Source organism: Bos javanicus, chromosome 17 (genome assembly GCF_032452875.1).
Source record: "Bos javanicus breed banteng chromosome 17, ARS-OSU_banteng_1.0, whole genome shotgun sequence".
Taxonomy (NCBI): Eukaryota; Metazoa; Chordata; class Mammalia; order Artiodactyla; family Bovidae; genus Bos; species Bos javanicus.
Genome location: NC_083884.1, coordinates 61742964 through 61770003, shown reverse-complemented (window position 1 = coordinate 61770003; position 27040 = coordinate 61742964). Strand labels below are relative to the sequence as shown.

Below are 27040 nucleotides of genomic sequence, written 5' to 3'. Positions count from 1 at the left end.
GGGGCGGCCGGAACCATTTACTCCTCGGAGGTGAGTTAAGGCCCCCAAATCCGGACGCCCCCCCCGGAGCTCCCCAAATCGTTCGGAAGGGGGACCCTCCGCGCCAGCGAGGGGAATGTGTGCGTGCATGTGGATCAAGCCTCCAGAGGCAGCAGAAGGAGCGGGAACGCAGCTGGGGAAGCGTGGAGGCGTCCCCGGTGCCCCCGCCGCGCTGTTGGTATGTCCCTACGGGCTCCGCCCCCTCCCGTTTCCCGGCGCCGGGGCCCGCATGGCTGCCGGCACGCGCCCGGCGGCCGCACCGCGGTCCAGAGCTACCATGGCCCAGTGGAAGAAGAAGAAGGGGCTCCGGAAGCGCCGGGGTGCGGCGTCCCAGTCCCACAGCAGCGACTCGGAGGACGGCGAGTTTGAGATCCAGGCAGAAGATGACGCCCGGGCCCAGAAGGTAGGGAGAGCAGGGCTTTGATACACGTCGGAACCCGAGCCCCTGCTCCGCCCGGTGCATGGCAGTTCCCCTAGCTGGGGAGCGGGCACGGCTGAGGATGGGGACAGATCGGCTGGCCGGGCGGTCAGGGCAGGACCTCCGGCCTGAGCACGTGTGCCAGGACCCTCCACACCCGGGGTCCGGACTCCCGAAGCCTCTGTATTGGGTAAGCTGGGGGCCTGCGGGCCTTCCTGGCTGACGCTTGGTCTGGCGCTTCTCATTGGCTTATTCCTGGCCAGCGGGGGCGGATCCTGGTTTCCATTCGTCCAATGAAAAGTGCGGGTGCTGAACATTGGACTTTTGAGAGTTTGGGGGTTCTTCGGAGGACGAATTAGGAGAAGGCTGCACCTCGTGGCTTTGAGACAGCGATGCCCCCAAACCTCTGGGAAACTAATAATAAACTCGCGTCTGTTGATCACTTACTGTGTGCAGGCTCCGTGCTAAAAGCCTTTATAAGCCTTATCATTTAATCCCCACATCAACCCTGCGAGCTAAGTATTTATCCTCCTTTTCCGGAGAAGGAAACAGAAGCCTGGAGGGGTGAAGTAACTTGACCAAGACCTCATAGCTTGTGAGTGGAGAGCCAGGATTCAAATCCAGGACTGTATGGCTCCAGGCCCTGTGCTATGTCCGTTACTGAGTGCTAAGTGTATGCAAATGGTGGCGGGGGGGGGGGGGGGGGGCGGGCGGTGCAGGTGTGAGCCCCAAGGGAGCAAAAGAGCTGTACAGGCCTGTTGTTTCTCACAGCCTTGTGCTTAGCAGATGTCTGGCATAGAAGACTCTGGGTATAATAGATGAATGAGTGGGCGTTTATATGATGAGAGCCCTCTCGGCTCTTCAGAAGTAGGGACCAGATGGGGACCTTATTCCATCTCAACCGAGCCTCATACAGCAGGTACTCTATAACTAGGGACCAAGGCACAGCCATGTGTTCGACCCCTTGTACCGGCTGTGGGAGTACACATGGGAGAAATTGCTTAATCTCTCTGTGTGTGCCTCAACTTCTGCACGGGTAGAAAGTAGTCGATTCTATGTGCCTCAAACACTGTGGAAAGGAGGAATGACAGTGTGCAGACATTCTGCTCTTCAGTAAATATTGCTGGGGCACCAGTGTGTTGCAGGCACTCTGTTATCACGTGTCTAGAGCAGGGGTAGGTTGGCAAACTTGCCCTGTAAAGGACCAAATGGTAAATAGTTTAGGCTTTGCAGGGTCATAGACGGTCATGCAACTGTCTACTTTGATTTTGCTACGATCTTTTAAGATTTAAAAATTATTCTTATCTCAGGGACTGTACAAGACAGGTGCAGCTCTGACCTAGAGGGTTGTATTGGACCACAGAGGAGCACATAGGGAGGAATATAGACTCTGAAGCCAGCGTTCATATCCCTTACTGGCTGTGACTTTGCCAGATCACTTCACCTCTCTGCGTGTCAGTTTCCTTCTCTGTAAAAGACACTAAGTAATAATAGCTGCTTGACAGTGTTGTTGTGAGGAGTGAATTAATTTATACGAACGCTCAGCACAGCACCTGGCTTATAGTAAGTGCCATATAAGTTTCAGCCATTATTATGAATTAGTGTTTTTATAAATGTTATTTCTGAGAGGAAGAAGGCAGTGCTGTAGTCCAAGAAGGCTGCCCAGAGGAGGTGTCTGGGTATGATTTAATTGTGCTAGAACAAGTGGGTGGCAGAGAGAGGAAGCCAGGAATGAGAGAGACCAGATCTGGGGAGGAGTGATGATCAGAAAGGGTGTGAGGGAGACAGGTGCAGGACAGACTGGAAAAGTCTGGTACCTCATTCATAATAGATGATTCGATTGGCTTCCCAAAGTTTTGAGGGCTCTGAATAACTAGTCTGGATGATAATGATGATGGTACCACCATCTGGGCACTGTCCTAAGCTTTACACACACCCATTTAGTCTTCCCAACACCCTATAAGGCATATGCTCTTTTCATCCCCATTTTTGTGATTGGAGAACACAGGCTCTGGGCGAGGAAGTCCCTGGCCTGAGGTTTCACAGCTGCAAGTGACAAAGTTGAGACTGAAACACAGGCAGTCTGTCTGTAGAGCCTACTCTCAGACCCGCTGCCCTGTCTTTGTTCAGTCAAAGGAGAGCCCTTTAGCAGAGAAGTCACGTGATCTCACAGGAGCATCAACACCTTGAATGAGGGCTAGTTGGAGGGGCCTGGCAGCAGGACAGCCCCCTTCCCTAGTCCCCAGTGGTCTGACTGTACCTGGAGTGATGCTGCTTCTCTGTTGCTCCCTCCCAGCTGGGACCTGGCAGACCCTTACCCACTTTCCCCACCTCGGAATGCACCTCGGACGTGGAGCCAGACACGCGGGAGATGGTGCGAGCTCAGAACAAGAAGAAGAAGAAATCAGGAGGCTTCCAGTCCATGGGTGGGTGAGCCAGGCATCTGGGAACTTGGGTCAGGGGAGCCACAGGGGTCATCATGGCCTCCGTGATCTGTTCCAGACTCTGCACTGTGGTAGGCTTGGGTGGATGGAGGCAGCAGATAATCTCCAAGCCAGTCACGGCCTTCTTATGGGGGCAGCGGGCCTGACAGAATGAGAGAACAGTTAGGGCAAGACTCGGGGTGATGCTGTTGCAGGAACAGGCAAAGATATCTGGGGGTTGAATGGTAATTAGACATGTGTAAAAGCCAAAAAACACTGTAGGCTAAGTTAAAGTAAATGCTGTATTGGAATGTATTTGCAACTGTGTGACAAAGAGCTAATAACCTTAATATATAAAGAGCTTTTATAAATCAATAAGAAAAAGACAGTCACCCAGATAGAGAACTGGGCAAAGAAACAAGTCATCTCCTGTCCCTAAATACTTCCCACCGGCCTCCAAGAGATGCAGGACCTCCTCTGCCTAAAACAAACCCAGTTCCTCAGTGTCATCCCAGGCCCCGTCAGTGTTCAGACCCCCATTGTCTCACGGCATTATGTATGTACATATATATGTATTAGTTGCTTAGTCATGTCTGACTCTATGATCCCATGGACTGTAGCCCACCAGGCTCCTCTGTCCATGGGAATCTCCAGGTGAGAATACTGGAGTGGGTAGCCATGCCCTCCTCCAGGGCATCTTCCAGACCCAGGGATCAAACCCAGATCTCCTTCATTGCAGGCAGATTCTTTACTGTCTGAGCCACCAGGGAAGCCCACGGCATTGAGTGTTCATGTCAGAATCCAAATGCAGTTCATACCCCACAATCAGTAAACTTGTCCTCTCAGTCTCTATTAATCCATCAGCTTTGTTCTACTGCTTTTCTTTTTTTCTTGCTGTTTATTTGTTTATGCGACAGTCATTTGTCCTATGTAGTTTTCAGCCATGTGTCATAGGGGCTTCTCCAGCCCCCTGGCCATTCCTGTGTCTTTCCCAGGCCTGAGCTACCCAGTCTTCAAAGGCATCATGAAGAAGGGCTACAAGGTGCCGACACCCATCCAGAGGAAGGTACGGGGCGGGGATGCTGTTGCGGGTCACAAGGAGGGGATGCCAACTCGACTTGTCCATCTGGCCTCTTGACATTCTCCCCTTGTCCCAGCCATCACATCTGTTGTCCCCTCTTACTCTGGCCGAAGCCCCACGAGCTTCCCCATTCACAAGTGGAGAAAAGTCAGGGCCAGCAGGGCAGATGCTCGACTCGGGGCATCTTTGCCACTTAAGCTTCTCCCTGCTCAGTCCCTGCCCCGACAGCTCACAGACACTCCATCCTCACCCACTGTCATCTCATGATTCTTGTCCTCAGACATTTAGCCAAGAGGGAGACAGCGTTTCTCTGGGATCCTGAGGAGGAGGACCAGACGGGGAGGTAGAACCTGGCTTAACCGGAAGAGAGGTGTCCCAAAGGTTGAAAGGGTTGGGGGTAACGGCCGCTCATCCCTGGAGCTGTGCACACCGGCTTTAACAAGAGTGGGAGCAGAGCTGGGAGACAGGCCCCGCCCCTTCCGCTGAGATGCCCCAGGACTTGACGCTCCGGATCACGTGGTTCATGGGTGCAGGAACTGACCCCTCCCCTGCCCCGCTCATTCCCCTGCAGACCATCCCAATGATCCTGGACGGCAAGGATGTGGTGGCAATGGCCCGGACGGGCAGCGGCAAGACCGCCTGCTTCCTCATCCCCATGTTCGAGAGGCTCAAGACCCACAGCGCCCAGACTGGGGCCCGTGCCCTCATCCTCTCGCCCACCCGAGAGCTGGCCCTGCAGACCATGAAGTTCACCAAGGAGGTGTGTCCGGGCGGGGGACAGGGTGGCTAGACTGAGCTGGGACCAGTCAGCAAGGCCTCAGTGGGCGGGGTCAACTCCCATCCTTACGCATGTCAGTTGCTCAGTCGTATCTGACTCTTTGCGACCCCATGGACTGTAGCCCACCAGGCTCCTCTGTGCATGGAATGTCCCAGGCAAAAATACTGGAGTGGGTAGCCATCTCCTTCTCCAGGGTATCTCCCCCGATCAGGGATCAAACCCTTGTCTCCTGCACTGGCAGGGGATTCTTTACCACCAAGCCAACAGGGAAGCCTCAGCTCCCATCACCAGCTCTCAGTCTCTCTCTCTCTCTCTGTCTCTCCACAGCTTGGCAAGTTCACTGGCCTCAAGACTGCCCTGATCCTGGGTGGGGACAAGTAAGAGCCCCCTAGGTGCCCTGCATGGTGGCCCCCAAAGCAAGCCTGCCTGGGCCTCCCCATCAGATGGACAGAGCCTGTGCTGCTTGTTAATAACAGCAACGTCTCTGCACGTTCCTGAAATACCAGCAAGGGGAAACATACAGTAAAATACCGAAAGAAATTTCCCACACAACTCAGACGCAGGTTCTGGTGTTCCTAAAGGAGAGCTGGAAGCACCAGGGTCACCCATGTCTTAATATGCTTGATTTGGGGCTGTTTCAGGTGGAATGCGCACAAATCAAGGGGGCGTTTGTGATAGCTCAAATTTACAAAACACTATATTTTCCCTGATGTGCTTATACCGTCCTTTTGAGGTAACAGGCACCACACCTGTTTTACAGATGAGCCAACTGAGGAAGTGATGGGCCCAGAGAGCCACACGGTGGTCTGGAAGTAGAGCTAAGATTAGCGTCCCTGCCCCGTCCCACATTTTCTCCCTCACAGGGCGGCCCCTTCTTTATTCTCTCAGGATGTCACTGTCACCGGTCACTCTTGATTCTTACTGAGAAAGTGTTTTTCTTTTCAGTGCTCTTTTGCCTACATTATAATTTATGATCTCTATTGCTGTGGTTGTCAGAAATAACCTCCATAAGCTGGACCTGGCCCAGAATTCTGCCTCCAGGCTCCTACAGGTGTCCCAAGGTGTTTTCAGAGGAGAACTAAAGTTAGGGATGTGTGCTTAAACAGTTTGAGAACAAGGACATAGAGATCCAGGAAACCTGCTTCCAGGTGGAGCTGGGAGTTCCAGGGTTAGTTGCTAGGTGGTGCTGTGGGTCAAAGGCAGTTTTGTTTCGATCTGAACATTTCGAGTGGAAGAGATGGATTCTATGGTTGAGTCCTTCTCGTTGGAGAACTTTGTTGTTAGCAGTCCTTTTGTATGTTTGAACTTATAGTCCTTGTCCCCGCAGTGGTTTTGCCTAGCATCTCAGCAATAGCTTTCCCCCAGTTCCAACCCTGGGTTCAGGGTGTGGGACTCATCTAGGCATTTGGAGATGGGAAGGGAGAGAGACAAAAGAAACCTATTCAATCAAGCTGACAGACATCCTCTCTTCTTCCTAGGATGGAAGACCAGTTTGCAGCCTTGCACGAAAATCCCGACATGTGAGTTTGTGGGCTGGGGATGAGGCTCTGGGGTCCCTTCCCCAATGGCCAGGGCTTGGGGAGTGAGAGGAGGGCTATGCTGGTGACCCTGGACCCGGGTGACCTGGCCGGCACAACTACTTCCAGAATCATCGCTACCCCTGGGCGCTTGGTGCATGTGGCTGTGGAGATGAACCTGAAGCTGCAGAGTGTGGAGTACGTGGTATTCGATGAGGCCGACAGGTAAGGCTGCAGGAGCATTCCCGGGCACTTGTGTCAGGGTTGGCCAGGAGGGAGGGCTCTGCCAGGAGAGACCTACGCAGCCCAGATTAAAGCAGTGTTTCTCCAAAGTGGGCCACAGACTGCAGGTCATGTGAGAGTAACAGTTCTCCTTTTGTATTAGGAATATTGAAAAGAATAGTAAAACAACAAACACATGATTTCAGAGATAAAAAGTAGCACAAGGCTGAGCGCAGACTGGAGCCAGACAGGGGTGGGAGCTGATCCCAGCTCTGTGAACTTGGGCAGATCCCTGAGGGTCCGTGGGCCTTGGTGGCCTGCCTCAGCTACAAAGTGGGGATAAAATAGTGCGCACAGGGGAAGTTTTATTCATATAGAACCATGCCTGAGCCAGAGTGAGGGCTGGTATCATTTATTTGAACAATGACCTCCCTGGTGGTCCAGTGGTTAAGACTCTGCACTCCTAATTCAGGGAGCATGAATTTGGTCCCTGGTCAGGGAACCAAGATCTTGGATGCCGCACAACGCAGCCAAAACAAAATAAAGCATAACTGAGACCAGGCCCAACGTACCGAGGTCATGACTGCTTAGGATAAGGTTGTCAAATAGAGAAAAAGGGATCTGAGTTCCAGAAGCATCTGTCCAGGTGACAGAGAGCAATGAGGGCAGGATGACAGGTTTGGAACTCACTGGAATGGAAGCCCCTCTCCTGACCCTGCCCTGCCCTCTGCCCTCCCAGGCTCTTTGAAATGGGCTTCGCAGAGCAGCTCCAGGAAATCATCGGCCGCCTCCCCGGGGGCCACCAGACTGTCCTGTTCTCTGCCACACTGCCCAAGCTGCTGGTGGAGTTCGCCCGAGCTGGTGAGGGGGCCGCAGGAGCGGGGCTGGGGGCTGGGAAACTCATCAGTACCTGGGGGGTGGTGGGGGTGGGCAGTCTTGACTCTCAGCAACTCCCCGCCCATCCTCCTCCATTGCCCACCGCAGGCCTGACTGAGCCCGTGCTCATCCGGTTAGATGTGGACTCTAAACTCAACGAGCAGCTCAAGGTGAGGCTCTGCCCGTGCCCCTCCCCCGGCCCGCGGGGTCAGGAACCGCCCCCCCCCCCACCCCGACCCCGCGAGCCAACCCAAGTAACCTCTCTCCACAGACCTCCTTCTTCCTGGTGCGGGAGGATGCCAAGGCCGCGGTGCTGCTCCACCTGCTGCGCAACGTGGTGCGGCCCCAGGACCAGACGGTCGTGTTTGTGGCCACCAAGCACCACGCGGAGTATCTCAGCGAGGTGAGCAGGGACGCCCCCATCCCCTCCTTCTGGTCCTGGGGACCAGCACCTACTCCAGCGCCAGCTCGGAGCTGCAGTTCCGGATTCGGCCACCAGAGAGCAGCACCAGAGCGGCACTTGGGCCTGGCCAGCGCTCTGTCCATTTTTTTTAATTCTTTGAAGATGTTACGAAAAATTTCTGGAAATGGAAAAGGCAACCCACTCCCAATATTCTTGCCTGGAGAATTCCATGGACTGAAGAGCCTGGTGGGCTACAGTCCATGGGGTTGCAGAGTCAGACACGACTGAAGTGACTGAACACACACACAGACACACGCAATACACACACAGAGACAGACACACACGAAAAGTTTCAGACACATACCAAAGTCAGAAAATAGCATAATGAACTTTCATTATCAGTTATCAGTTATCACTCACACCCAGTCTTGATTCATCTCTAATAGTCATCGCTGCATCCCGGGTGTTTTGCAGTGTGTCTCAGCTGTCGCATCATTTTTCTGCAGGTTTTTGGTATCCCGTGTTTCTCTTTTTTAAATTGAAAGATAGCCTGCATGCTGTAAGCTGTATGAAGAGCGCTAATCTTACGTGAGCAGCTTTTCTGCACGTGTACACCTGTCACCCTCCTGGGGAGCGAGTCCTCCAGCCCCCAAGGCTGCCCGGGCCCGAGTCAGTGCAGCCACCTCGGGTCAGCCACACCTGGAGTGCGTTATCTGAGGACACAGGTCACTGGGTTTCACTCACGTGACACCGTTTCACGGGGCTTCCTCTGTATGGCTGCTGGAGTCACTGATGAATAAAACCAAAATCATCATTTTTAAAGAGCAGTTACCACTTTCACAGTGCCTCCTGTGTTGTGGGCCCTGTTCTCAGCACTGTGTGTATTAGCTCGTTTAATCCTCTTAACAAAATTTCAGAGAGGAAACGTACTCTCCCCATTCCATAGAAGACAGTGAAGGCGCAGAGAGGTTAGGAAAGTTGGGCGAGGCCACACAGCCTGTTAGTGACTCAGGAGGAGACGTGTGTGTCTTACAGTAGCACTTGCAGCCTCCCTGAGGGAGACCTCTCTGCACGTGTCATGTTTTTTTGACGCTCAAACCACCTTGCAGAGGTGAGAGGTGATACGAGTCCCATTTATACTGGTGAAGATACCAAACTGAGGTCACCCAGCGGAACCGGGGTTCAAACTGAGGGCACCCGACTCCAGAGCCCGTGGTCTTGCCACTGTGTCTAACCCCTCTCCCTGTCTCCGGTCTTCACCCCGAGCAGCTGCTGGCAACCCAAGGGGTGAGCTGTGCCCACATCTACAGCGCGCTGGACCAGACAGCCCGCAAGATTAACCTGGCCAGGTTCACGCACGGCAAGTGCTCGGCCCTCATCGTGACTGACCTGGCCGCCCGGGGCCTGGACATCCCACTGCTGGACAACGTCATCAACTACAGCTTCCCCGACAAGGGCAAGCTCTTCCTGCACCGCGTGGGTAAGGAGCCCACGGCTGGACCGGACCCCAGCGGGGGCGCCAAGTCCCGGCAAGGACTGAGGGTGCAGGAGTCGAGTCCTGCCACTCCTGGTGGGGAACCAAGGCCCAAGGAGGGGACCGATCAATCAGATTCTCTGGGGAGCGGATCTGTCAGGCAGCCTCAGACTCTTAAGGAGGTGATGCTCCTGAGTTTTCTGGGCTCCCCAGTCCTCTGCTTCTCTCTGCCTTCAGGGTCCTTGATGATGCGACCCCTCTTCCCTACAGTCTTCTTCCTAAAACTCCTGGGGACCTTTGTAACCTTTGCACAGCAGCCTGACCCATCTGCCTCCTGCTCCATCAACTGCAGACAGGGTCTCCTGACTCTCCACTTTATCCAGGCAGCCTGTCAGGCCTGGCCAGCCCACCCAGGGCAGCCCACACCCACATGTTGAAGCAAAATTTGAAAATGGAGCAGAACACCTAGAAGGCAGGACATTCCCCTCCTGGAAGTCCCCCACCCCCACTGTGATGTGGCGGCCACAGGTGCTCGTCATGTGAGGTGCTGGTCCAGGTGTTCTGCTTGCTTTTGTCTTCACAACAACCCTGTGCAGTGGGTACCAGCCACACTGGCCCCACTTTACAGATGAGGAAACCGAGGCAGGGAGGTTCAGAACTAGCCAGGTGTCACACAGGTAGCAAAGTGGGGTGTCTGGGATTCTTTTTTTCAAATTTTGGTGAAATATACATAAACATAGAGGGATCACGTTAACCACTTTCAGCTGTAAGTTCAGTGGCATCAAGGACCATCACATTGTGTAACCGTCACGCACCTTCTTTATCTAGAGCATCTTTGTCCTAACAAACTGAAACCCTCTACCCATTAATCTAACTTCCTCTTCCTCCTCTCCAGCCCCTGGCAACCATCAGCCTACTTCCTTTTTTCTTCTTTTAACTCATAAATATGTTTGTTATATTTATAAATACAAGTAAATTAAGTAAGTTAGTGTGAGAGAAGCTTCTGGTGGGCTGGTTTCTTTCAGTTGTCTTGCATGTAATTGAACATTGTCGAATGGGTAAATTCCAGCCATCCATGGTGGGCGGACCTTTGGGGTGCAAGGGAGCCTCCACCTGGGTCTCCAGCCTCGTCTCCCCGTTGGCGGCTGCGTACTGTACCCTTGATTCTGTTGCTTTGGGAGGGCTGGCCCTGCACGTCCCTTGAGGCATCTCAGAACCCCAAAGGGAATTTCTCGTGTGCTACATGACCAGCAGTGTGAATCAGACCACCACAAACAAAATCTTCCAAACATGGTGACATGGTTTTTGCAAGATGCAGAAACAAGCCAAAGTGTCATGTTCTCCATGGACTTACTTAACACAAAAATAGACTTACACTGAATGTTCCTTTAAATAAAAAACAAACAAACTTATTTTTATTTACTTACTTATTTGGCTGCACTGGGTCTTGAGTTGTGGCATGTGGGATCTTGAGTTGTGGTACATCAACTTTAAGCCGTGGTGCGTGGGATCTAGTTCCCTGGCCAGGGATTGAACCCAGGCCCCCTGCATTGGGAGTGCAGAATCTTAGCCACCGGACCACCAGGGAAATCCCCACACTGGCTGTTCTCGCCTGTAACCTTCTTCTTACCTCTGTGTACATCAGGCATGTTTTCCATTCATCATCTAACACCATTCTGTGACCGGGGTCGGCAAACTGTTTCTGTAAAGAGCCAGATGGTAAATATTTTAGGCTCTGGAGCTATGTAGTCTGTTCCAGATCTCAGCCCTGGTAGCCTGAAAGCAGCCTCAGACAATTTGTAAATGAAGGAACACAGCTGTGTGCTGATAAAACTTTATTTACACAGTTAGGCTGGGGCTGGATTTGGCCACAGACTGCAGTGTGCAGCCCCTTTCCTCAGCTGTGCAGTACACATCCCAGGTGATAATCAGCTAATTAACTGACTTTCTGTCCTTACGTCTTTTAAGTGATTTCTGGTTTGCGGCTCTTCCGACAGAGGGAATGGGGTCCCTGCAGTTGAATCTTTGCACCCTGGGTTATTTCTCTGGGAAAAATCACCCGTAGTGGGAATGCCTGAAGACCTCTGATACGGATGAAAAGCAGTGTCTTGCGTCTATTTGTTTTAAATTTTATTGATTATTTATTTGGCCGCGTTGGATCTCAGCTGTGGCACCGAGGGTCTTCACGGCATCACGGATCACGGGCTCAGTTAGTTACTTTGTGGCGTGTGGGATTTTAGTTCCCCCACCAGGGATCACACCCCTGTCCTCTGCATCTCAAGACGGATTCTTAACCATTGGACCGCCAGGGCAGTCTCTCTTGCATCTTTTTCTACTGACATCCCAGGGCACCGTGTGGGCTCACAACCTCTCGGGCAGGTAGCCCCAGTGACTCTCACTGCCCTGCCCCCTTCATAGGTGGGACATTGTTCAGTCAGGTGGGGCCATGGCGTGGCTCTACCCTTAGGGCTGGGCACGTGGGACTAGTGCTGGCTCTGGGGTCCTTTGCCTTTGTCTCCGTCTGACCACCTTCCCCTGCAGGTCGCGTGGCCCGGGCCGGCCGAAGTGGCACGGCCTACTCCTTGGTGGCCCCCGACGAGGTCCCCTACCTGCTGGACCTACACCTGTTCCTGGGCCGTGCTCTGACCCTTGCCCGTCCCCCTGAGGAGCCCTCAGGTGAGTAGAAGCTGGAGCAGGACTGGGTCCCCCTGGAGTTCATGATGTGGACAGAGGGTGGAGGTGGGCCACACTGTCCTGCTTGGGATTTGACCCCAGGGAAAGATGTCTGTATTTGAAAGACAGATAAAGAGCCAGATAAGGGCTTCCCCAGAGAAGGCAATGGCACCCCACTCCAGTACTCTTGCCTGGAGAATCCCATGGACAGAGGAGCCTGGTAGGCTACAGTCCATGGGGTCGCTAAGAGTCGGACATGACTGAGCGACTTCACTCTCACTTTTCACTTTCATGCATTGGAGAAGGCAATGGCAACCCACTCCAGTGTTCTTTCCTGGAGAATCCCAGGGACGAGGGAGCCTGGTGGGCTGCTGTCTATGGGGTCGCACAGAGTCGGACACGACTGAAGTGACTTAGCAGCAGCAAGGGCTTCCCTGGTGGCTCAGGCAGTGAAGAATCTGCCTGCAATGCAAGAGACCTGGGTTCCATCCCTGGGTCAAGAAGATTCTCTGGAGAAAAGAATGGCAACCCACTCCAGTAGTCTTGCTTGGAGAATCCCATGGACAGAGGAGCCTGGTGGGCTACAGTCCATGGGGTCGCAAAGAGTCAGACACAACTGAGCGACTCACACTTTCACTTGAAGAGTCAGATAGTAAACATCTTGGGCCCTGCAGGTCACCTGATGCCCAACAGCTCCTCGTCTGTGGCCTTGTAGAGTGAAATTAGCCACAGATAATACAGACATGAGTAGAGGCGGGTGTGATCCATAAACCTGTATTTATAAAAACAGGCGGAGCCACTTGATAAGTGATGGTTTCCCTTGTGGGGCTGATTTTAGTGACTCAGGACCCAGAGCAGGGCTGGGAAGGGGCCGCGGGCAGAGGACGGCCTCTGACTGGGGCTCCTGGCGGGCGGCAGGCACGGAAGGCGGGGATGGCGTACTGGGCCGGGTGCCGCAGGGCGTGGTGGACGACGAGGACTGCGGCCTGCGGACCAGCCTGGAGGCATCGCTGGAGCTGCGGGGCCTGAGCCGCGTGGCCAACAATGCCCAGCAGCAGTATGTGCGCTCACGGCCGGCGCCCTCGCCCGAGTCCATCAAGAGGGCCAAGGAGCTGGACCTCGCCGGGCTGGGCCTACACCCGCTCTTCAGTGAGTCCCTGTGTCAGGCGGGTGTGAGGTGGACCCCGCAGAACCTACTGGACCTCATGCCTCTCTCCTTCCCTCCTGCCAGGCTCTCGCTTCCAGCAGGAGGAGCTGCAGCGGCTCAGGCTGGTGGACAGCATCAGGAACTACCGCTCCCGGGCGGTGAGTGTGGGCCCCGGGTCTGGCTGAGCGCCTGACCCCACAGCAGGACCCGAGCAGGGAATCCTCTCAATCTGCGGCTCTAGCTGTGTCAACATCCCTAGAGCCAAGGTTCTGCTTGTTTCGAAGCCATCCCTGCTGGTACACAGCACGTTTTCCAGGCCTTCCATACAGATGGGTAGACTGGGGCTCGTAGAGGTCAGTGAGACGTCCTAGGCCTGTTAGAGGAGCTGGCTTTCAATAGCTCTTATCTCCTGACTCCCATTGGGATGCCTCCTGTGTCTTTTGTCTATGGGAGATGCCCACAAAAGCAGGAAAGGCCTGCCAGCTGGAGGAGAAAAGGAGAAAAGGAGCTGGAAACCTGCATGGTTAAAAGCACTGGTTTGGGATCCAGTGAACTTAGGTTGAAATCCCAGATCTAGCGTGTCCCAGCTGTGTGACCTTAGGCCTGTTACTCACCTTCTCTGGGCCTCCCTCCGTAATTGTGAAAAGCCAGGAATGAGTGGAGGGGAACTGGGAGGAATACCAGAGAGAGTACAACAAGTGGGGGAGGCTGGAGTTGGGGAGGAAGCGGCCAGTGGGTGAAGGCCTTGGGTGTCCCCCCGCTACAGACCATCTTTGAGATCAATGCCTCCAGCCGCGACCTGAGCAGCCAGGTGATGCGCGCCAAGCGGGAGAAGGACCGCAAAGCCATCGCCAGCTTCCAGCAGGGACGGCAGGAGCGGCAGGAGGGCCCGGCGGGCCCAACCCCGAGCCTCCCAGCACCGCAGGAGGAGCAGCCTGAGAAGGAGGAGGTGGCAGGAGAGAGTGTAGAGGTGCAGGCCCCACCCTGGGGACCCTGGAGTCTGGCCTGGGGGTGGGGAAAGGAGGGTCAAGTCCCAGCAGCCCGTGGGGCTGACCTCAGGGCTTTGAGCCATTGCTAGGGGTGGAGGCAGTGATCCCAGTCTCACCTCTGACATTTGAGGAAACCAGTGACCCAGACCCAGCCTCCCTATCTACAGGATGGGGTTGTGGTCTTGTCCACCATCCCTTGCCTGAAGCCCAGGGGGCCCAGGTGTGTTTTAGGACTCAGAGTCTTTACGGTGGGTCCCCTGTGGATGACGTCACACCCTCAGCAGGGTCTGGGGTGTCACCGCCATGAAATGCTTCAGTTTCCACAGTGCACTGGGCTGGTCCCCACGCCGAGGGGACAGACACAGCCTCTTGTTGGCTCAGGTCCGCTTTTGCTGCCAAGTGAATCTCAGGAAAGTTCATTTCTGGAATCTGGTAGACGAGGGCACTGTAGCCACGTGACCGCGGTACACAGTCCTGGGTCCACTGGGCAGATTGAAGACGGCACGTGGAGGGTTCCCACAGGCCCAGGTGGCCGTGGCGTTGTCATCATCGCCTGTCTCAGCCTGGGGTCTGGGCAGGTGGGAAGGGGCCGGGTTGGCAGCAGCGGAGGCTTGACTCGGGCAGGGTCAGGCACTGGGCCTTCGTGGCCAAAGGCAAGGCTGGGGAACCAGGGTGTCCCATTCACCTGGTGGGTAGGGCCCTGGGCCTGCTCTTCTAATGCTTGATGTGGAGAGAGGGTCCAGTAGGCAAAAAATACACTTGAAGACCCCCGGACTAGTCCATGTCATAGAGAGCAAGGCCACCCACAGAGGGATGGGGGACTTAGTCATGTGACTGGGGGCCTGAGCTGGGCCTGGCACATGGTGGGGCTCACCCTGGTCGGCATCCTGCCCGCCCCCACCCTGCCAGTCCTGCCTCTGCTGGTGCTTGGGTCCTGATGAGGACATGGAGGGTCCCGGAAGCTCCTGGCCCTAGACCCCAGCTGGGCTGGCAGGTGGGGAGGCCAGTTTGCTCCCTGGGGGCTGCAGGTGACGCTGGGCCTCTGTCCGCCAGGACGTCTTCACGGAAGTTGTCGGCCGGAAGCGGCAGCAGCCAGGACCCCAACGAGGAGCCAAGAGGCGGAGGGAGGAGGCCCGCCAGCGGGACCAGGCATTCTACATCCCCTACCGGCCCAAGGATTTTGACAGCGAGCGGGGGTGAGTGGCTGCTGGTCCTGGCGGGGGTGGAGTGGGGTGGGTGTTTGGGCCGCCCTCCCAACCTCAGGGTGTCTCTCCACCCCCCCTCTGCAGCCTGAGCATCGGCGGGGACGGGGGCGCCTTCGAGCAGCAGGTGGCTGGTGCAGCGCTGGACCTGATGGGAGACGAAGCCCAGAGCCTGACCAGGGGCCGGCAGCAGCTCAGGTGGTGAGTGAGCCAGCCGGCACACCCCTCCCATGCCCACCTGCCCTCCACTTGGTCCCCACAACAGGCGTGTGACCCCCTGACTGTCCTGACTCCCGTTTGATCCCCTAGAGCAGGAATTATGTCACCCCCCACCCGCCAGTCCCCATGTGGTCATGCCCTACAGGGGTCTTGACCCCATCTGCCGTTCTGGGGGGCTAGTCTTTCTAGACAGGGGCTCATGACCCAGTTTGCCCACTAGAAATCTGGTTTGGAGAAGTGATGTGACTTAGTCCAGGGTCACAGAGCCAGGAGGTGGTAAAGTGGGGGGTTGGGAACCCCCCAGGGGGCCCATGCCCCTGACCCAGACTCCTAGGTTGGACTAATCCCCAGACATCCCGCCCCCCCCCCCCCAACATACACTATTTTTGGAGGCCTGGGATGCCAGGGAATGGTGAGGAAGGGCAAGGAACGGGCCTTAACGGAGCACCTGCTGCATGCCAGACGCGGGCATGCCGCTTTCCTTGAATCCTCCCAACAACCCGATGAGGGGTCAGAGGGACACAGGCCTGGAGGGGAAGCGGGCCACCTCCCTCTGCGGCACACCTCCCAACTCCTCCCACAGGGATCGGAAGAAGAAGCGGTTTGTGGGACAGTCAGGACAAGAGGACAAGAAAAAGATCAAGACCGAGAGTGGCCGCTACATCAGCAGCTCCTACAAGCGGGACCTGTATCCTGGAGGGCGGGACTAGAGGGGGCGGGGCCAAGCTCTTTCAGCACAGCCACTGTAGGTGGGGGGCGGGGTCAGGAAGGGCGTGGTCTAGCTCAACCACCCCAGCTTCCTATAGGTGGGGGCTAGGGAGGGGGCGGAGTCGAGCGGATTCACCCACCAAACCCCTTTTAGGTAAGGGTTGTGTCCTGGTTGGGGAGGGGAGCATGGTCAACCCCAGGAGTGCCAAGGGCATCTCCATGCCGCAAGCAGCCTCCTTAATGCAGCCCCCCAGCTACCAAAAGTGGAAACAGAAACAGAAAATCGATGATCGTGACTCAGAAGAAGAAGGAACTTTTGACCGCCGTGGCCCAGAGCGAAGAGGTGGGAAGCGTGGCCGAGGGCAAGGTGAGAGCCCTGGGAGGGTCGTCCTTAAAATACAGGCTGCCAAGTAGTACATTTGGTCAACTCGGGTACTTGGTCCTCTTGGCGTGGCCTGGGTCCTGCAGCAGGTGACAGACTAAAGTGGGCAAGGGGTAAAGAAAAAGTGAAAGTGAAGTCGCTCAGTAGTGTCCGACTCTGCGATCCCAAGGGCTGTAGCCTACCAGGCTTCTCCGTCCATGGGATTTTCCAGGCATGAGTACTGGAGTGGGTTGCCTTTTCCTTCTGGAGGGGATCTTCCCTACCCAGGGATTGAACCCGGGTGTCCTGCGTTGTAGGCAGACGCTTTACCCTCTGAGCCACCAGGGAAGCCCTGGGCAAGGGGTAAAGTGCCCTCCCAGAGACCTGGGAGAGTGGGCTGGGGCTGAGTGACCATGGACAAGTCCCTTCTCCTCACTGACCTCTGATTTCTCTCCTGCCAGAAGAAGATTAAGCTACAGCCTAGACATTACAGTCCATAGAGACAGGGATTGGAGCCTGCCTGGGTCCCCAGTGCCCAGCCTAGAGGAGGTGCTGAAAAGCCTTTGTTGAGTGATTTCTGATTGTGATAGTTACACTTAGGAAGTCTTACTGTGGACCAGGCCTTGTTCTGAACACTGCACACATAATAACTCATTTACGTCTCTCTGGGACCTTGGAGGTAGATGCTATTCATAATTCACAGGCGGGGAAACTGAGGCACAGAGAAGTTATGTCATTGTCCGTGAGATCACAGCTGGGATTTGCACCCAGCAGTTTGCGCTAGAGGGTCCATGCTGTTGCCCATTACAGTAGACTACTTAAGCCTTATTCAGCAGTTACCACCTGCCAGATGCTGGGGCTTGAACACAGAATGGGAGTGGGGACAGGGGAACACCTGGGAGGCTTCTGGGAGGAGAAGACATTGGGAGTCGACCCAAAAGCTGAGCTCCTGGCATCTCTGTCCCAGCAGGTGCACCCCAGCCCCGCACCCCTGGCACCCCTGCAGGCCGCGTGCTCTCAGAGCTCAAGACCAAGCAGCAGATCCTGAAGCAGCGGCGCCGAGCCCAGAAGATGCGCTTCCTGCAGCGTGGGGGCCTGAAGCAGCTCTCTGCCCGCAACCGGCGCCGAGCCCAGGAGCTGCAGCAGGGCGCCTTTGGCCGGGGTGCCCCTTCCAAGAAGGGCAAGATGAGGAAGAGGATGTAAGAAGGTGACACAGCCCCGCGATTCCTCCATTGGTCCAGGCGTGGGCATCAGCAGCGTTCCCCATGTACCGCTGTGTGCCTGGCCCTGAGTTGGGTGCTGGGGGACCTCCCTTGGTCCATGCAAAGGAGTGCCGCACAGCCACAGAGGGACAGCAGCTGCCTCTGCCTAAGACAGGGCACATTTGAGTAGGGTGTTGAAGGGTTCATAGGAGTTTGCCAGGTAGGCCACAACCTGAGCTGGCACCTCAGCTGCTGCTGCTTTTCGTGCTGCTGTTTTTCAGTTTCTCAGATTCAGAGGTGGTGGCCCCATGGGTTTGAGCCCTGAGTGCTTGAGGCCCAGTGATGTATTTTTAATGTAATAAACCTTTATTGAGCACCTCCAGTGGACCAGGAGCACAGTCTGCTTGAGGAGTTGGAAGGGACAGACCAGGGTGCTGGAATTCCAGCTGGAGTGCCGACGAGATGAGAGCGTGTGGGTGGGTCCTGTGTGGGTTCTGCTGATGTCTCCACTTTGCTGATGAAAAAAGTCAGGCTCAGAGGATGGGTAGGTTGCCGGGGTTTGAGGACCTTGAAATTGGCCCTTGGGTCCCTTCCTCCCACCAGAACAGGCTTGCAGCTGGGACTGGATGGTGAGAGGCAGATGCGATGTGGGGTCAAGGATCTGAGCATACAGTGCTCCTCTTGGCTGCGAAGAGTGCACCGCATACCCAGAGGTCAAAACCTGTCCTGACCTCTGCCTTCCTCCAAGCCCTATGCTCCTCAAGCCCCTCCTGGGGGCCCTGTGAAGGTCATGGGCTGCATCTTGCAGCTGGGTTCTCAGACTGGCCATCCCTTAGCGCCAGTCCATAGTGGAGGAGCCTTTGTGAGCAGACGCCCTGGGAATGGTGTCCACATGTGACCCTCTTGCTGGTCCTTTATTTTACTTTACTTACCAAACGCTCATCTAGAATTTCCCTGAATTTTTGTGCCAGGCCCCGTTCCAGCCTGACAAACATCAGCTGGCTTAAATGCCCCCACTGCCCTGGGAGGGAGGACCAGGTACCAGGCCACATGCTGGATGTGGTTTGGGGGCCCCAGGTAGCTCACATTTACTTAGTACTTGCTCTGTGCCTCTTGTGTACACCCCACTGCCATCTGAGCGAGCACAGCCCTCCCATCTTTCTGGTGAGAGCCACTCAGCCCACACCCCACAGGAAATGTGCGGCTCCCCTGTCCTCCAGCTGGGTCCCTCGAGGGGTCCCTCTCCCACTGCTCACCTGGGTCGGGTTAGGAGGTGGGGGCGGCGGACTCAGCCTCACGGAGTCCGGCCAGCATGGCGGAGAGGTCCAGAATGGACAGCTTCACCTGGGGTTGCAACACAGCCAGAGTCAGATCCCAGCTCCTGAGTGTCCAGTCCCCACCTCTTAAAACACCAGAGGATGCAAAGCAGGGGTGGGAGATAGAGACTTCTATTAGATAGCAGTGATGTTGGCTCCCCAGGGGCAGTGAACCTGGTCTAAACCCTTCTGGGTTTTTTAAGCCTCAGTCCAACATCTCAATCAAAGCCTCCCAAGCAATTCATTCACAGGTACTTTTCGGTTTTCTAGCTGGCTATCACCTGTATTATAGTTGAGTTCGTATTTTCACTTACATCAGTTCTTTTTTTTTCTTTTTAGTTCGATCAGTCATGTTCATTAGTGTATGATCTACTCTCATCTTCTCCTTTATTTTGTTTACATTAAGCTGTTTATTGATACGAGTTTAATGAACACCCATGGATCCAGTGCCAAGACCTAGAACGTGATGGTACTCTTACCTTGGGCTCTTCCTTCACCTTTGTCACTGAAATAAACATCTGACAAGGAAACTATGTCTCCACCAAAAGTGGAAAGAGATTAAGTTACTCCTTGTCATAAGTGGGGGTAACTGGAAGAATAACAATGCAAATGAAACCAGGTTACTGAATTCTGGCAGCTACAGTTGCCCCCAATAGATGTGAGTCCCAGGCCCTGGAGACCAGGGGTCATTACGGGCATTAAAGGCATAATTGTCACCACCCCCACCCCCCCAACACCACTGAACCTTTCTCCTTGGAAAGATCAGAGGTTGGTTGAAAAGGGACTGGCTTTTGCCTGTTACTTCATACCGAGCCTCTGTCCCTCCTAGAGTCTTCTTTTGTCCCTTGGGGTACCTGGGCCGCACTTAAGAGAACAGTGGTGTACACATGAATCTGCCTGACTCAGGATGTGGCACTAAGGTAGGCTCTGGGGATCCAGTTCTTGGCATTTGGTTGGAATTCTGGCCTCTGAGTACAGGACGGGAGTGAGATGGGCTGGGGCAAGGGTGGGGTGCCTTGCTTTGCTTCCTCCACTTCTCACAGGGGCTGTGCTTTGAGGACCCACTAGAATCCAACAGAAGGGTCAAACGTTAGAAACGCCCTCCCTCCAGTGTAAACCAGGTCACGTGTTCTACCACCTTACAAACCTGAGTGAATACAAAAACCGGGCATCTTGGACACAGTGACCTTTGTGATGCCATTGTGCAGAAAGAAAAACCACTGTACAGCCCTGTCTTCACACTCCCCAGGGGAAGCTAAGGCTTGTCCATGCAGGAGCCAGAGGGTCAGGAACTAATTTAAAAAACTCCTGGTTTTATCAATGTTGTCACTTGCTTGCGCTGTTTGATCCTAAAATGAACTCTTGGTATAAATGTACTGTATCCATCAGTATATACCCTGGCTGAGTGCACCGTGAGGCCGCTGAGAGCCAGAGATGGTCCAGCTTCCTTCTGTCCTTGCAGCAGAGTCGAGACCAATCCAAGGCTCCCAGGCAGGGGCCTAGGCAGCCATACAGCTAGGAGACTTGGCTCTGATCACAGAGACAGAGGGTCATGCTCAACCCAGAGAAGGTGTGATCACAGGCACCGTATGTTCCCAAAGGTTGGGGGCCTGGAGGTGAGCTGCAGAGGGGTCCGCACCTGCTCCAGCTGCCCCTCGGTGTCCTCGACGTCTAGGGCGGGTGGCCGTCTCTGATGCTGACACACCAGGTGGTACATATTGAGTACTGCCATCCTGGTGCGCCCCAGAAGCAAGGTCTTCTCAGCCGCCGTGTTCTGGATTTGAATCCACTTGGATTCCTGGAGAACACCCCGCCCCCTGCCCCATTAAGGTGTGAGCCGGCCTGAGACGGCCTGGAGTCCCATTCCCCTCTGCTTCCCACAAGTGAGATCCCGATAGGCTCTCTCAAGGAAAAACGCCCATGAAAGTAGTGTTGCCGCATCTCTTATTAACCCTGGCTCTCCTCGCGGCGGTGGGAGCCTGGGGTCCCGGACGCCCACCTCCTCCGGCCTCGGTACCCAGTGCAGCGTGCGCTCCCGCGCCGACTCCAGTCGCTCCAGGAGATGCGCTCGCCGCTGGCCTTGCAGAAGCAGCTCGTCCTGCCAGGAGTCCCGCAGCCGCTGCAGCCGCGCGCGCGCCTCCTCCAGCTCCGCGAGCCGCTGGCGCTCCGTGAGCCTCAGCGCCGCCTGCATGTCCGCCAGCCCGTCGAAGCGCGCCACCAGTTCGGGGACCTCTTGGAACTGGGATGAGGTCGGGAGTGGGTACTCACAGCGCCTGCGGCCCCCTCCCCTCCCCTCCCCACGCTCAAACCCCGCTGCTCCTTAGCCCAGCTGTGAAATGAGGGCATCACACATCCCTGCGCCCTAAGAGTTAAGTTACTCCCGCCCCTCCCCACCCCGTTTCGATTCCTGGGTTGGGAAGATCTGCTGGAAAAGGGATAGGCTACCCACTCCAGTATTCTTGGGTTTCCCTTGTAGCTCAGCTGGTAAAGAATCCGCCTGCAATGCGGGAGACCTGGATTCGATCCCTGGGTTGGGAAGATCCCCTGGAGAAGGGAAAGGCTATCCATTCCAGTATTCTGGCTTAGAGAATTCCTTGGACTGTCCATGGGGTCGCAAAGAGTCAGATACGACTGAACCGACTTTCACTACCCACCTCTACCGCTAAACCCAGCTAAGTTTCACTGCCTGTGATTAATGTTAATTCATTGTTTCATTGAACTAATACCGAGTTCCTGGATTCCCCCTCCCCCACCTGCATATGTGTCTTTCAGTAGGTTATCTTTCTGAGTCTCAGTTGCACCGTCTGTAAAATGGGGTAGACAGTAAGATTCACTTCACTAGACCTTAGGGAGAATTCAAGAACAAAGCGTGTTCCTGGCATACAGTTAGTGCTCAGTAAGTGGTGACTCCCGACATACAGTCAGCGCTTCAGTTTCCAAAGGCGTCCTTGAGGCCGTCGGGGCTGCACGTGACACTGAACCCCAAAACCTCCCGCAGGGCGCTCACCTCGGGCAACAGCTCCAACATTTGCCCCAGCAGGCGTGCGCAGGGTTCCAGACGCTGCAGCCCGCGCTGCAGCCGCGCGCGCTCCCGCTGCAGCTCGGCCAGTTGAGCCCGGAGCCTCAGCGCCTCTGCCTCCCGGCGGCCCGCCAGGTGCCGCTCCTCCTCGGCTCTCCGCAGTGCGCGGCTGCGCCGGGCCTCGGCGTCCTGGGATAGGGGGATAGAGAGAAGACAACGACCTCAAGACTTGGGAGCCTGCCGAGCTCGCCGCAGCCACTCCGTCCCAATATTCACACGTAGAGTCACGGGTTGCAAACAGATGGCCCGCGGGCCAAATTCAACTAGAATCTTTTCGGTCCCTCACTCCTCTCCCACGCTTTCTAAAATGCTTCAGGCAGTGCGTATTTCCCACCGGTCCCTTTTATATTGGTAAGCCAACTTGAAAAACAAAACAAAACTTTTTATTTTGTATTGGAGTATAGCGGATTAACAATGCTGTGATAGTTTCAGATGAACAGCGAAAAAACTCAGCCATAAAATATGCATGTATCCATTCTCCCACAAACTCTCCTCCCATCCAGGCTGCCGCATAACACTGAGCAAATTTCCCTGTGCTATACAGTAGGTCCTTGTTGGTTATCCGTTGTAAATATAGCACTGTGTACATGTCCATCCCAAGCTCCCTAACTATCCGTTCCCCACCCATTTCCACCTGCCCGCCAGCCCCCCTGTCCTGCCTCCCCAGAAACCATAAGTTCCTTCTCTAAGTCTGTGAGTCTCTTTCTGTTTGGCAAGTAATTTAATTTGTATGATTTCTTTTTAGATTCCACATATAAGGGATGTCATACAATATTCCTTTTCTGCCTGATTAACTTCAGTACGTATGATAATCTCTAGGTATGACAACCATCCATGTTGCTGCAGATGGTCTTATTTTATTCTTTTGAATTGGGTAAACCCACTTTTTAAGTTTCTGTGACCTGTCTGGCTCCTATAGGATTGTGACTTTGTGACCTCTGCCTTGCCTCCCCCCACCAGTCTCCACATACCTGCAAAAACTTTTCAAAGCGGATGAATGACCCCTTTAGCTCCTGCTCTTTCTGTTCCAACTGTTCCCATCGCTGTTTCAGGGAGGCCTTTGTGGTCTCGAACACCTGGCGGGTAAGCAGTGGGTATCTGTGTGTGTTTGGGGTTTCAAGTCATCCAGCGATTTCAGGTTCATATTTAACTCTGCTCATCTTTTGCCCTTGATCTTGCTGCTGCACCCTGGCTCATATCTACCTGTGGCCCCCCAGTACCCATGATGAAGCCCAAATTCTCTCCAGTAGCCCCTGCATGTCAGCATCCCTGCTCTTCCTTCAGGCCTCAGCTCACCCTGTCTCCTTCGACACTGTTTTCCAGACCCTTACCCACCTGTGTTTTGTCCTCACCTTCCTATCTTTGTATATGCTGTCCCCTCTGTGTGTTTCTCCCTTTTCACCCTATCCCTCTTTGCTGGAGAAGCTGACTTGCCCTTCAGCCATCCTTAAGACATCACTTCCTCCAGGAAGTCCTCTGTGACCACCCCTGTGTAGAGACAGGGGCTATCTCTGGGCTCCCGACATCCCTGCTCAGTGCTTCCTCCCTCACAGCAGTCACTACCCAGACACTTGTCTGTTCTCTTCTCTAGGCTGTGAGCCCATGAGGACAGGGACTGTGGTGAGACGTCTAGATCCCAGGGCATACCCTGCACACAGTAGCTGCTCAGTGCACATTGATTTGCACCAACCACTGATTTCATTTGACCCCCATTTGACAGATGAGGAAAGCAAGGCTCAGCACAGTGGCTTGTCTCAGACCTTGTAGTAATAAGTAGGCTCCATCACTTTCTCATCTTTTTTTGGAGGGGTCTGGAGTCCCCCAAAAGTTTCAGGGACTACATTGAGTGGCTCACCTCCTTCTGGGCCTGAAGGCCCCGATCTGCATCCATCAGCTCCTGCCTCTTCTCCAAGAGACGCAGGACTGGGGGAACGTGGTCCATGTTCTGCTCCGGGATCTTCCTGGAGGGGCAAAAGGAAGTGGGGGTAAAGGAGGCAAGAGGTAGGGCCCCCAAATTCTCCAATGATGCCTAACATGCCTCTATTAGCCACCTCCTGGCTGTGGAACTTTTTACTCATTCAGCAAATTGTCCTGAGAATTTACTCTGTGCCAAGCACTGTTCTTGGCACTGGGGGGTGCAGCCTTGGTCAAGACAGGCAGATCCCTGGTCTCCAGGAGCTGGCATCCCACTGGGGAACACAGAAAAGAAAGCTAACAAACAACAAACAATGCTAGGGACTTCCATGGACTTCCTGGTGGTTCAGATGGTAAAGAATCTGCCTGAGATGTGGAAGACCCAGGTTCGAACCCTGGGTCTGGAAGATCCCCTGGAGAACATGGCAACCCACTCCAGTATTCTTGCCTGGAGAATCCCCGTGAACAGAGGAGCCTGGTTGGCTACAGTCCGTGGGGTCACAAAGAGTTGGACACAACTGAGCAACTAACACTTTCACTTGCACACTTTCAGAGACTTTGCTGGCAGTTCAGTGGTTAAGATTCCAGGCTTCCAAAGCATGGGGTGCAGGTTTGACTAATGATCAGAAAACTAAGGTCTGACATGCTGTGTGGTGCAGCCAAAAAATAATAATAATAAAAATAAACTATGCTGGGACATGGTAGGGACTTAGATGAAAAAGTCAGCAGACTAAAGGAAATCTCTCAATAGGGATATAGACAAGTCTCTGAGAAAGGGATATTTGAGCAGAGACTTGAAGGGGAAGAGGGAGGGAGCCATGTGGATGTTGCAGGGAACAGATTCTAGGCTGAGGGAAGAGTCAGTGCCAGACCCCAAGAGAAGGACCTTGGTATGTAGAAGGAGCTGCCAGGAGGCCAGTGTGGTGGGAAGGAAGGGAGGAGCAGAGTGATGGGAATTGAGATCAGAGAAGTTATGAGGGTCAGACTGCTGTGGGCTGCGATGAAGGGGGTCTCTGGCTTTGACTCTGAGTGAGACGGGAAACATGGGAGGGTTTGGAGCAGAGGAGGTGCCCCTCTGGCTGCTCTGGGGAGCAAGGCCAATAAGAGGGGCGGGGCAGCTTCAGGGGGCGCAGGACAGATCACAGGATAATGTGGAGAGGATGTGATTCTGGTCTGGGTGGCTCCGTAGAGAGGTAAGGAGCGGTGGGTTCTGGATACCACTGGAGAGCAGAGCAGATGGGGTGACGAGGCGGTGAGAGAGGAGTTCAACGGGGAACCTCGATGCTGGAAGGATGTTGTTGCTGATGGCAGGCTGAGTGGGGAGCAGGGAGGCCAGCTCTTCCGTAAGGCCAAGTTGAGACTGAGTTGCAGGTTGATCTCTGTGGGGTAGGGTCTAGGAGACTGAGATCTGGAGCCAGGCTCCCAGGAGAGAGGAGAGGCTGGACCCAGACCCGCAGGGTCAGCTGTGTTGGAAGCAGGAGGGATGTGCTATCATTCCCCTTGGCTTGTCCAGCTCTGGTCCAGGGGAAACCCTCCCGTTTTACTGACTCTGAGACTAAAGTTGGGGGACTCCCCTAAGTTGAGTCCACACTCGGGCTTCCCTGGTGATCGAGTGGTTAAGAATATGCCTTGCAATGCAAGGGACACTGGTTTGATCCCTGGTTTGGGAAGATCCCACATGCCCTGGAGCAGATAAGCCCACGCACCACAACTATTGAGCCTGCAAGCCGCAACTACTGAAGCCTGCACTCCTAAAGCCTGTGCTCTGCAACAAGAGAAGCCAGCCACCACCATCAGAAGACCACGCAGAGCAATGAAGAGCAGCCCCCACTCACCTCAACTACAGAAAGCCCACGTGCAGCAACAAAGACCCACCACAGCCAAAAAAAATCAGAATAACTAAATAAATACATCTTAAAAAAGAGTCCACACTCCCGCTGCAGAAAGCGCAGGTTTGACTCCTGGTGAACGTGAAAGCAATAGTCACTCAGTCGTGTCTGACTCTTTGCAACCCCAAGGACGGGAGCCCACCAGGCGCCTCCATCCATGGAATTCTCCAGGCAAGAATACTGGAGTGGGTAGACATGCCCTTCTCTAGGGGATCTTCCAGACCCGGGGATTGAACCCAGGTCTCCTGCATTGCAGGCAGATTCCTGGTAGAGGAACTAAGATCTCACATGCTGCACAGCCAAAATATATATATATAATGATATATGAAATGATACTGAAGTTGGGACCCCCTCCAGCCACAGTGCTGAACAAGGCTGACAAGCTTCCTCCAATCTTCCTCTAAAATGTAGTTTGCAGGGAGAGGGTACGAGAGTAATTCCTTCCCACCTTGGGTCAAATGATTTCATCTCAACTGGGTATCAGCTAGGGGTGGGGCTCAGGCACAGATCAGAGCCCTGGATTATTGACCCAGCTCTGCCCTAACTACCCCTGAGACCTTGGGAAAATTGCCATTTCCTTCAAGCCTCAATGTCTTTCTCTGGGAAGTGGGGCCATAAACGCCCACCAAGAACTGCCCAAAGAAGCCAGGATACAGGGGGGAAGGAAGGGGCCAACCCACCCACTCCTGCCCACCCGTCCTGCCTGCCTCTCAGTGCACCCCGCACACCACTCACGTAGACAGTTTCTCTTCCAAAACCAGTTGGAAATATTCCTCCCAGGGCACTGCCATTCTCCTGCGGTTGCCCCGGGCTTGCTTGCTTTCTGGAATTTTGCACAAGTCTAGGAGACCCTGGGGGCTTCTGAAGGACGGTTTGCACGCTCAGTACTCCCGGAAGGCAGCCACCCAGCAGGCCTTGGTTGCCTGGGCAACCAACGACACAACATTCCATTGCCAGCCCGGGACTGGAGAATCCGCTCCCCTCCCCACCAGAGGGAGGGGGCTGCAAGGAGGGGGCAGTTTCTGCCTTTTCTGGAGGAGCCTTGAACTCCCAATCTAAATTGGGGTGAAGTGAACAGGATGTGGGTCTCTTGCCAAGAATTTGCTACTG

At 54.7% G+C, this 27040-nt stretch overlaps 2 protein-coding genes and 1 non-coding gene across 7 annotated transcripts; 1 reads left to right on the top strand and 2 right to left on the bottom strand.

Annotated features, from left to right (window-relative positions):
• The first annotated feature begins 231 nt into the window (after positions 1–231).
• Positions 232–18114, top strand: DDX54 (DEAD-box helicase 54). Of its 2 annotated transcripts, none has more exons than XM_061384932.1 (20): positions 232–442; positions 2754–2883; positions 3876–3946; positions 4533–4721; positions 5067–5116; positions 6218–6259; positions 6386–6481; positions 7218–7339; positions 7463–7524; positions 7626–7757; positions 9027–9237; positions 11773–11907; positions 12823–13053; positions 13136–13209; positions 13818–14021; positions 15094–15236; positions 15330–15443; positions 16045–16149; positions 16424–16536; positions 17501–18114. In XM_061384932.1, exons 1-20 carry the CDS (start codon positions 269–271, stop codon positions 17731–17733), a joined length of 2631 nt encoding a protein of 876 aa, XP_061240916.1. In that variant the 5' UTR covers positions 232–268; the 3' UTR covers positions 17734–18114. The 2 variants fall into 2 exon arrangements, with proteins under 2 accessions (XP_061240916.1, XP_061240915.1); XM_061384931.1 differs by having other exon boundaries at positions 17498–18114.
• On the bottom strand, positions 10747–10819 carry TRNAG-CCC (transfer RNA glycine (anticodon CCC)). The gene has a single exon. It is a non-coding gene; the product is annotated as a tRNA-Gly (tRNA).
• Positions 18078–27040, bottom strand: CFAP73 (cilia and flagella associated protein 73). 4 transcript variants are annotated; one of them, XM_061384954.1, is made up of 8 exons: positions 26666–27040; positions 23983–24088; positions 23099–23203; positions 22056–22256; positions 21048–21287; positions 20688–20846; positions 18989–19076; positions 18078–18417 (listed from the first exon to the last, which is right to left on the bottom strand). In XM_061384954.1, the coding sequence occupies exons 1-7, from the start codon at positions 26719–26721 to the stop codon at positions 18999–19001; spliced, it is 945 nt and encodes a 314-aa protein (XP_061240938.1). In that variant the 5' UTR covers positions 26722–27040; the 3' UTR covers positions 18078–18417; positions 18989–18998. The 4 variants fall into 4 exon arrangements, with proteins under 4 accessions (XP_061240938.1, XP_061240937.1, XP_061240939.1 ...); XM_061384953.1 differs by having other exon boundaries at positions 18078–18246; positions 26666–27038; XM_061384955.1 differs by having other exon boundaries at positions 18078–19076; positions 21066–21287; positions 26666–27039.

Coding starts and splice junctions, on each gene's coding strand:
- DDX54 (XM_061384931.1), top strand. CDS start 269: ATGGCTGCCGGCACGCGCCCGGCGGCCGCACCGCGGTCCAGAGCTACC. Junction 6,482..7,217: donor GTATTCGATGAGGCCGACAG/GTAAGGCTGCAG, acceptor CTGCCCTCCCAG/GCTCTTTGAAATGGGCTTCG. Junction 7,340..7,462: donor GGTGGAGTTCGCCCGAGCTG/GTGAGGGGGCCG, acceptor TGCCCACCGCAG/GCCTGACTGAGCCCGTGCTC.
- CFAP73 (XM_061384954.1), bottom strand. CDS start 26,721: ATGGCAGTGCCCTGGGAGGAATATTTCCAACTGGTTTTGGAAGAGAAA. Junction 21,288..22,055: donor TGTTGGAGCTGTTGCCCGAG/GTGAGCGCCCTG, acceptor ACCTCATCCCAG/TTCCAAGAGGTCCCCGAACT. Junction 20,847..21,047: donor GGGTACCGAGGCCGGAGGAG/GTGGGCGTCCGG, acceptor GGTGTTCTCCAG/GAATCCAAGTGGATTCAAAT.